This window comes from Eulemur rufifrons, chromosome 9 (genome assembly GCF_041146395.1).
Source record: "Eulemur rufifrons isolate Redbay chromosome 9, OSU_ERuf_1, whole genome shotgun sequence".
In the NCBI taxonomy this organism is placed as follows: Eukaryota; Metazoa; Chordata; class Mammalia; order Primates; family Lemuridae; genus Eulemur; species Eulemur rufifrons.
The window spans coordinates 49,098,456-49,108,497 of record NC_090991.1 but is presented as its reverse complement, the minus strand read 5'-3'; the positions used below and the strand labels follow the sequence as shown (position 1 = coordinate 49,108,497).

The 10,042-nt window shown below is 50.7% G+C and overlaps 1 protein-coding gene across 1 annotated transcript; it reads right to left on the bottom strand.

Annotated features, from left to right (window-relative positions):
• Positions 1–4,472: 4,472 nt before the first annotated feature.
• Positions 4,473–8,223, bottom strand: SOX9 (SRY-box transcription factor 9). Its single transcript, XM_069481667.1, has 3 exons — positions 7,440–8,223; positions 6,260–6,513; positions 4,473–5,683 (listed from the first exon to the last, which is right to left on the bottom strand). The coding sequence occupies exons 1-3, from the start codon at positions 7,868–7,870 to the stop codon at positions 4,851–4,853; spliced, it is 1,518 nt and encodes a 505-aa protein (XP_069337768.1). The 5' UTR covers positions 7,871–8,223; the 3' UTR covers positions 4,473–4,850.
• Positions 8,224–10,042: the final 1,819 nt, after the last annotated feature.

Here is a 10,042-nt window from a genome sequence, read left to right as displayed (position 1 = left end):
TCTGTGGATGATGGAAGAAAAATAGCTCAATCAGGGCTAACTTTCCTCAACGGCGTTTTCAGCTCCAGAAGTCAATGGGAGACTCTAAGAAAAATGCAGGGGAGAGGTGGCAAGGAAAGGAAAAAGGAAATTAGTAGGAAGAGGAAAGTGAAGGACTAAGGGGCAGGTCATGAATGTTTCTTGTGTGCTTTCCCTAATTTAACCGATATTATGCCCAAGAGATATTGTCATTTGAGAAATGGAGATCATCTGAGTCTCAGAGGCATGAGACCCTGCGTAAGGACAAATATCGTAAGGACTCCCAATGTCTCCTGTGGCGATGCCATCAAGTTCATGGACATGATGAAAGGTAGCTATTTATTAAGCACCTGTTATGTCCGCATTGCTGAGAACAAAAAGAAAAGTATCTTGCTTGCAGCCTCGGATGCCATGGTTGACAAGCCAACAGCTATGGTCGTGCGCAGACCCAGCTTTCGTGGGAGTGAAGCTTAGACAATTTTGTTTTTTTTTTTTGGGGGGGGGGCTCTTTAAAAAAAAATAATATAAATTTTTAAAATTTGAAATTAAGTACAGGGCCTTCAAAGGAGCCTGTGCTTTCAAGGGGTTCTGAAGTTTTCACTTCTTTGCTTCATAGTAAATCTATCTCTGACACTGGTGATAGTTCATCAATTAATTTAGTATAAAAAGTGCCACAGTGTTGCCTCAAAAGTGCTCATCCTGGAAATCAGGGGAAGGGAATAGATGAGATGGAGGTGAAGGGGGAAAGTCGGACAGTTCAAACTAATCCACATGATTCTATTTTCAGACTGATAGACCTTAGACCATCAGACCGATTCTAAATGAGTTTGATTTTTTACTCTCTTTTGCTAAAAATCCCCTTTTTGTTAAAATAGTTAAAAAGAAAAGGTTTTATTTTGAATGCAAATATCCTAGCTCTCCACACAATCCTTTTCTGGGATGGAGGACTCTTTCCTAGGTTTCCAATCAATGTGGTGCTGTTGCCAGGGTGATAAACTCTGTGCTTCTGGATTTAGAATAAAAATTCCTGCAACATATTTTATAATCTGGTGATATTGGGCTTTGCCTATATCTGGTGGATCTGGGGGTGAGTGGGATTCTGGGGGATTCTCTCCCTGCCCTCCAGTGTCTCTTGTATTCTATTGTGTATCTGAGCCACTTGGGGAGCTTGTGAAAATCCCTTTTCCTGGGCGTCACTCCCAGAAATTCTAATGCGGGAGGACTGCTGCATGGCCCAGGATACGCAGATGCAGTCAATTCCCGGACTGCTCCTTGCCAAAAACTCCTCTGATAACAACCCTGTTACATGTGGGAGGAATTATACACACTCTCACCAAAAGGGGAAACCGAGGCACAGGACAGTTAAAGCAACATGCCTGAGGTTACCTAACAAGTTTGTGTCTGAACAGAATATTCTGGCTCCAAGAAGGCCTGCCAAAGGTCATATGCTGAGGAAAAGTACATATTCCTAGGGGAGAGAACAGTCTAACAAACACATAGATCTGGTGGGGAAGGGGGTGGTCACGGTGGAATGGTGCGTGTTGATTTTCATGGACAAAAGGATTAGGACCCATAAGGTGGACAGGAATTAGTGAACACCACTGAGACTTTTAAAAGGGACTTTGTGAGTGTTGGCAAGAGAAAAAAATAATAGAGATTGTAAGAACGGAGGGCCTAAGTGAATGGGAGGCTGTGTCCCCAACAAGGAACCAAATGTGATGTCTGGAGAGGTAGGGCGGGATTTGCACAGTCCCCCGCAGATCCCAGGCCCTCAATCAATGTTTGTTGAAGGAATTTGCAAAGGAGGCTGAGTACTAATGTTGCCTCCATTTGATAACTACCATTTTCCTGGTTGCCGTGAGCCTGCCTTGGGATGCAAGCCAGGAACCCAATAAGCAGAAACAGACAATGTGAGGTAATGCCAGCAAGGTTGGCCTCTGGTTAAGACTGTCAGAGACACGGGCCTCTGGTTAAGACTGTCAGAGACACAGGCCTAGTAGTAAAACCAGCCTGAGGTGGTGAAGGTGACTCCTTAGAGATACTTCCCCAATCAGCTGGGGTGACAGTGGGGGTGGGGTGGGGGAGGAGGTGTGCCCTTGTGAGGGTGGGAGGGAAGGGGTGATTTCATCTATTTAGTGAAAAATGACCTGAACGTTTCTCTGAACCTGGAAACTCCCCATCTCACTGGGGCCAAAGAAAACAGGATTAGGTCTTATTTCTTCTGCAGTGGCTTTGCATCTGCTCAGAATGAGTTAAACCGGAGGGAACAGAAAAATAATCTCCTCCCATTGTCTCTGCAGAGAAATCAGGAAGGCTCCGAATCATTTAATGGGTTAATATGACAGGCTGGTTCCCTGTAGACAACTTTGTCTCTGGCTTCCTTTGCTTTTTAAATGGATACCCCACTTCTCTGGTATGTGTTCACTGTAACAGAAAGTTTGCCATATTAAATTCAGACAAGCAAGTCACCCCCTCTGGCATTCTGTCTACTGACAAGCTACCGATTTCAAGTCTAATATTCCCTCTGACCCCCACAGGGGAACAGCTTTTGCCCTGAAGCATGAGGTTGTTAAAACCACAACAAGCATTTTGCCAGAGTGGGCAACTACCTACATGTAATTTTCTATGGGACCTATTGGGGTGGCATTTTTCAAGACTTTTCCACTTAGATTTTGGGAGATACACAATCTTTTTCTCAATGTCTCTTTTAGGATTGCCAAAGGTGCACATAAAAAAAGAAAACATCACAGCAATGAGCACTTAACAATCTTTTTTGTGCATAAATTTGTCGAATCATTCTTTGAACACGAGAACCAGTGAATAAATCCATGGGGCCATTTTCTTTTTAATGCAATGTATATTTATTGTAAACAATAATATACAAAAAAAAAGAAAGAAAAAAAAGGAAAGTTTCACAGAGAGAACAAAAGGTTTAGGGATGGGGGCAGAACAAGTGAAACAAACAAAACACAAACACAAACCAAACCTTACCTAAAGACAAAATATGATTTAAATGCCAGGTTTCTTAAGTTACAGAAATATCTTTTTAAAAAGATCTGCTTTTATACAGAAATTGAAAGATGCCATATCATGAGTGCTTTAAGATTTTATTCTACTGACTTCTAAAACTGTTAATATATCTTTTTTTAAATAAAAAAAAAAAAAAGTTTGCTGTCTTTTTTAAAAAGCAACCCTCAAACTCTCCAGCCACAGCAGTAATTAAGCTTAAGGTCTGTCAGGGGGCCGATCCCCTCTGGTACTCTCCCTCTGGAAGAGAACAAGCAGGGGAATATTGATGACACACGCTTGCATTGTTTTGTGTCACAACACAAACACACACAATTTAGGCAGCCCGAGGTCTGTGGCAGAAAACACTGCAAATGACTCAGTGATACACTACATTTGCAATCTCTCATTTGTACACCAAGAGAAGGATTCCAGTTTGTTTTCAACAAAAACAACAAAGAAAAAAAAAAAAGGACGGACAAAAAGGCATTTGTACAAACCTAGGACAAGGAATCCAAAGAAACTTGCTTTTAATAATAAAAAAAAAGATTAAAGAGATAAATAAAAAAAAAAACTGGTTACAGTTAAGAACATAATTTAACAACAGATGACCATACCCTTTGAGGAAGGCTCCAACAACCTATTTTAAAGAAGGTAAATTTAAAAAAAAAAAAAAAAAAGAGGAAGATTTTTTTTTTTTAATTAAAACCTCTCCTTACAAAATAAATAATTTTAGCACGTGGAATGTCTTGAAGGTTAACTGCTGGTGTTCAGAGAGGCACAGGTGACAGTCGGAGTGTGCAAGCATCTGCCTTCCACGTGGGGCCCGGGCAGGCAACCAGGGGCAGCGCTCCGGCACTTATTGGCTGCTGAAACATTCCCCAAACAGATTTCGTCTCCTTTGCTCGCCTTTTGCCCTAAGACTGCAGCAATCCAGCAAAGGCAGGAGGAAATGCACTAAAAGAGAGCACAGTATTTTTCAGCAGCACGGTTTTAAGGCTCAAGGTGTTTTTCTCATTTAAAAAATATATATACGATAAAGCTTACCAAATGCTTCTCTACACTATTATTGTTTACTCCCATATTTGCAAAATAAGGCCTTTCTTTTTCTTTTTAAGGCAGCTCCTCCTTGAATCCGAAAGGCTGAGGAATTAAGCAAAGCTAACCCCCCAAATTGATCACATAACACAATTCTCTTTTTTCTTTTTTATGTTAATACAACAACAGGCTTTTTTTTTTTTCGTTTTTGTAAGAGAAAGCAAATCTGTACAAAAATACTCTGGTTGCAAGAAAAGCTAGGGCACGCTGTTCAACTAAGAGTAGTTTAGCTGTTGGAAAAATAAGAGCATTTAATTTTTTTTAATCTAAAAATATGTATAAATCCCCTCAAAATGGTAATGAATCATACACAGTACATACTAAAAATATTTAAAATAGAGAATATTCCTCACAGAGGACTTTTTTTTCTTTAATTACTGCTAAAAAATAATTACAAAGTCCAAACAGGCAGAGATTGAGCAAATGGATCACTCGATTCGCCATCATCCTCCATGCTCGCTCTGGAGAAGGTTTAAGTCCAGTTTCTTGTCGATTCTGCTGGTCCATCTCGCCAAGGGTGGCCTGGCCACTCACTCGCAACAAGTCGGCAATGCGTTCGGATAGGTACTGTCTGTGTCTTGGAATCTGGGTACGAATTGCCTTTAGCTTAAATGTCTTTAAGGAAAAAGAAAACAAAACTGTCCAAAGGGAATGCTGGTTGGGTACTTCTCTCTTCCGGTATTTTGATGATCATCTCGGGGCGTCTTCGCCCCCTGGGGCAGGTCTCCTCAAGGTCTGGTGAGTTGTGTGTACACGGGTTGTTCCCAGTGCTGAGGGCTGTGGGTCTGCGGGATGGAAGGGACCCCGGAGGTGTCGGCGATGGGGGTGTACATGGGGCGCTGGGCGGGGTTCATGTAGGTGAAGGTGGAGTAGAGGCCGGAGCCCTGGCCGGCCGCGTGGCTGTAGTAGGAGCCGGAGTTCTGGTGGTCGGTGTAGTCGTACTGCGAGCGCGTGATGGGCGGGTAGGATGGGCTGTAGTGCGGGAGGTTGAAGGGGCTGTAGGCGATCTGCTGCGGCGAGTGCTGCTGCTCGCTGTAGTGGCTGGGGCTCAGCTGCTCCGTCTTGATGTGCGTTCGCTGCGACTGGCCCGGCTCGCTGCTCAGCGTGGTCAGCGTGTGCGCCTGCGGCTGCTGCGGGGGCGCGGCTGGCTGCTGAGGGGGCGCCGCCTGCGGCTGCGGGGGCGCCTGCGGGGCCTGCGGAGGCTGCTGCGGGGGCGGGGGCGGCGCCTGCTGCTTGGACATCCACACGTGGCCCGCGCTCGCTGGGGTCGCCGCGGTGCTGCTGATGCCATAGCTGCCCGTGTAGGTGACCTGGCCGTGTGTGGCCGGCACCCCTGGGTGGCCGTTGGGCGGCAGGTACTGATCAAATTCGTTGACGTCGAAGGTCTCGATGTTGGAGATGACGTCGCTGCTCAGCTCTCCGATGTCCACGTCGCGGAAGTCGATGGGAGGCTGTCTGCCCCCCTCAGGCAGGGGGCGCCCCTCCCGCTTTAGGTCAGCCTTGCCCGGCTGCACGTCGGTTTTTGGGGTGGTGGGTGGGGTCGGTGGGCCCTGGGATTGCCCTGCAGGCAGTAAAAGAGGAAAAAACACCGGAAAATCAACAAGGGCTGTGGAAAGGCCCGGGTCTTAGGAACCCTCCTGGGATCCTCCCCTGCTGCCGGAGTGTAATAGGGACCCCGCGCCCACGCTGGTGGCGCACTGCGCTGGGGACTGCTGGAGATAAGGCCCCGAATGATTAACCCGCCGGTACACACCAGGGAGCCTTCTTTTATCAGGGGAGGGTCTGGGGCCCGAGGGTCCGGAAGACCAAATTGCTACTTGCAGAAGAGCCCAGTGTGTGCTTTTGGGGTGGAGGAGCGAAGAGAAGGAGGAAGTCTTGCAAAGCTGTAAAGGCATTTTACCTCGCAATAAAAAACTGATCTCTTAGGATGCAGAGATTTGAGTTCAGGTGCGTGTGTGTGTGTGTGTGTGTGTGTGTATGGGTGCCTCATGGGGCTCTGGGTAGGGAGGGGCGCGGGATTAGGCGCAGAGGGTAGTGTGTCCCTCCTGGGGAGCGCAAAGTCCCCAAGAAGAATGTCCTAGGCGGAGGCCTGGGGGTGTGCCAAGTGGCCCGGCCTGGGGGCCGAGGGGTGACTCACCCGAGTGCTCGCCGGGGGAGTGCACCTCGCTCATGCCAGAGGATGAGTGTGGCGAGTCGGCCTGCAGCGCCTTGAAGATGGCGTTGGGGGAGATGTGTGTCTGCTCCGTGGCCTCCTCGGCCTCCGCCTGCCCGTTCTTCACCGACTTCCTCCGTCGTGGCTGGTACTTGTAATCCGGGTGGTCCTTCTTGTGCTGCACGCGCAGCCGCTCCGCCTCCTCCACGAAGGGCCGCTTCTCGCTCTCGTTCAGAAGTCTGCAAGGTGGCAGGGGGAGGGGAGGGGGCAGAGAAAAAGAGGGAGCGGTTGAGTGACACCCGCAGAGCTGTCAGGCCCGCGGAGGAGGGGGCGGGACCCCGCCACTGGGCTGCCTTCGCACAAGCCCATCCCCCCTTCCCCCCGCCTCCTGCTTTCCAGCCTCTGCCGCAGCTCATAACTTTTCTAAAAAAAAAAAAAAAAAAAAAAGTAAAAGAATAAAAAAGCAAAAAGGGGAAAAAAAAAATCTCGGTTCTTGTAGTCCGACCTGCGCGGTCACTCCCCTCCCCGCCCCGCCCCCTCCCCTTCCCTTTTATTTTGGAAACCCTGCAGCTCCCCGTGGCTGCTGCTCTAAACGCCTTTGCTACTGGAGTTATTTCTCCCCACCCCAACACCCTTTAAAAACTTTCTCCCAAACTGCTGAAACTGCAAGAGGCTTCTCGCTCCCCCCATGACCCCCACCTATTTCCAGCAGCCTCCCTCTCCCCTCCCCACACGCCCGGTTTCTGCCCAGGGTCTCCTCCAGCCTGGGTTTCTCCCCCCCACCCTCCATCCCATCTCTGTGGGTTTAGGGCTGCAAGGGACAAATTTCACTCCCCGCGCGTCCCCCTTGAACTTCTAAGCGACCCGCAGGCAGGCTGACAGCCTGATCTTCCCGTCTTCTACAAGTCCTCTCCCATCCTCCGCCCCTCTCCTCCACCCCTTCCACCTACCGCCTCCTCCCCTCGTCCCCGTGAGCAATCCAAGAACTTTGTCGAACTCTGAGCCAAAGTTACACCTCGCCCCCACTCCCACCCCGACCCCGCTGGCTCCCTGGACCGCAACTCCCCAGCGCTGGGAGGCGGGGCAGGGAGAGTGGATCCTGGCCAGCGCCCCCCACCGCCCGCCGCTCAGCCCACCCTGCCGCGCCGGCCCGGCGGGGCCCTACCTCCAGAGCTTGCCCAGCGTCTTGCTGAGCTCGGCGTTGTGCAGGTGCGGGTACTGATCGGCGAGCTTCCTGCGCGCTGCCTGCGCCCACACCATGAAGGCGTTCATAGGCCGCTTGACGTGCGGCTTGTTCTTGCTGGAGCCATTGACGCGCACCGGCATGGGCACCAGCGTCCAGTCGTAGCCCTTGAGCACCTGGCTGACAGCCTCGCGGATGCACACGGGGAACTTGTCCTCCTCACTCTCCTTCTTCAGGTCAGGCTCGCCCTTGGGGAATGTGTTCTCCTGGGGCCGCGTGTTCTCGGTGTCGGAGCCGGAGCCCGATGGGCAGGGCGAGCCCGCCGAGTCTTCGGACATGGTGGGGCTGGGGGCGCCGGACAGGCCCTTCTCCTGCTCGTCGGTCATCTTCATGAAGGGGTCCAGGAGATTCATACGCAGGCCCGGGACAGGGGGCGGGTGGCCACGAAAGGCGAGAAGCCGCTGCGGCTCGGGGACTCGAGGCGCGGGCTCCTCTCCCTTCGGCTGCCCGGACGCGGCGCGAGCGGCTCCCGGGGAGGCTGGCGCGTAGGCCGGCTGCAGCAGCGAGCACTTGGGGAGGCGCCGGGTAGCCGCTCCGCAGCTGCCTGCTCCAAACGGGGGCAGGCAAATTGGAGAGTTGAAGGAGGAGGAGAAGAAAAAGAGCAAAAGTTGGGGCGCTTGCACCCTTTCTCTTCTCCTCCTGCAAAGGAAAGTTCCCGGGGTGAAATGGCAAGTCTCGGCGCCACTGCAGTTCCCAGGCAGTTTCGAGCTCCGCTCTCCGCTCTCCGACTCCCAGCCCCGGGTCTCTTTAATAAATACTCCCCCTCACCTTAGAGACGTCCAGCCAATGGCAGCGCGGCAGTCCCGGGCTTGGCAGGCAGCTGATTGGACCCGATTTTGGGGAGGGAGGAGGATTGTGGCGCTGGGCTGGGTGACGAGACTGGAGGGGAGGAGAAGGGAGGGGACTGCGGCCAAAGGGTGGATGGTCGGGTGTTGGGGGGTGTGGGGGGCGCTGCGGGGAAGGCGGGGGACCCGGGACGTCCAAGTGTGTAAGTTTGCCGCACTCTCGGAATGTCAAAATTTTGGTGCCGTCTCTGCGCGAATCTGTGCGCGCGCGTGTGTGAGTGTGAGTGTGAGTGTGAGTGTGTCTAGACGAGGATCTGCCCCCACCCTCGACATTTCTTTTCACTGCTCTCTCTACGGTACCGGGAACTTAGCTGGAGTTTGCAGTATTCGGAAAGCCGCCGCTTCTTAAAGCGTAGCCTAGTTTACGCGCCTGGAGCCTGCTTGCCTGCCTCCAAAAGTGCTTAGAAATAGTCTTTTGAAGCAAATGTTTTGGTGACTCAACGCCCGCTGTTCCTCCGTAATAATCCATATAAATAGATTAACATGCTCTGGTTCGCCGGGGCTGGTGCGGCTGGTCGGGACTGTGCTGCGCTTTTGCCAAGCGAATCAATGAAAAGCAAAGCTAAGTCCCTGGAAGGCTGGCGGTGGCGGCGGCGGCGACGTAGCAGCCCAGCGCTCCCGGGCCCGTCCCGCGCCACTCCGACCTTGAACTCTGACAAGTCCTTCTCCCCACCCCTCTAAGCCCCCATCCCACCGATGCTCCTCAGTGACAGGGCTACCGCTTTGACGTTATGCTCTTCGCCTCCCGGCCGAGTCAAAAGGGTCAGCAGCGTTGCCGCTCGGAGCAGTTTGCAAAGGGCTCTGGCTCGGAGAGACCCAAGTTTGCGAATGCTGCCATCCGGGGCCCGCGAGGCCGAGACCGGTCGCTCGGTTTGTAAAAGGCTAAACAAATGGGCACCGCCACAGACAAAACAGTCCGCTTTGGCGCCGTGGTGCCGCTCGCCTGCTTTTGCTCTTCTTTAAAGACACCTGGAGGAGTGAAGCGCCCGTGGTTCTGACTTTAGTCCGGTCCGTTCAGAACCCGCACACAGTCGGGAGTTGTGCGGCAGGCGCTGGAGGTGTCTCTGATGTATTTCAAGTGTGATTTGAGCACAACCTTTGTGTTTATACGAGCTGCTTAAGAGCCAGGGTGGGTAAGTGCAGAGTTATCTGCTTTGTAACAGAAGAAAAATCTTAATCGCCTGCTTTCAGAATCACAAATAAACGCACAACTGTGGAAAACTCTTAATTTTAAACTCCCCTCTTTTCGGGTCTTGCAAAAGTTCGCCTCGAATTAAAGTATTCTTGTGAGCTGCCCCACATCATATTAAAAACTTGTTTTTTTTATTTCTGATTTGCAAAGTGCGGACACTATTACAAGATTCATATTCATATTTTTCTTGAAGAATTTTTAAAAATCTCGTTTTCTTTCAAAGAAGTCGGCATTTCTTATAGGAAGCGGAACCCTTCATAAAGTAGTAAGTTACAACCCTGTTCAACAGTATTTTCTTTTTAAACAAATGTAACTTCCTTGAATTGAATGTCTCTAGTACCCTATAGCTTGTTTATGAGTTTAAGAGACCTCTGTGCAATAGCTTCATATTCACGGCTAGTTCTGTGATTACTCTAGGGAAGTGTTAAGGACAACATCGTCCTTTCTTGGGGGAAAACGTCCTGCCTAGTGTGGCCCCATTTCTGTGT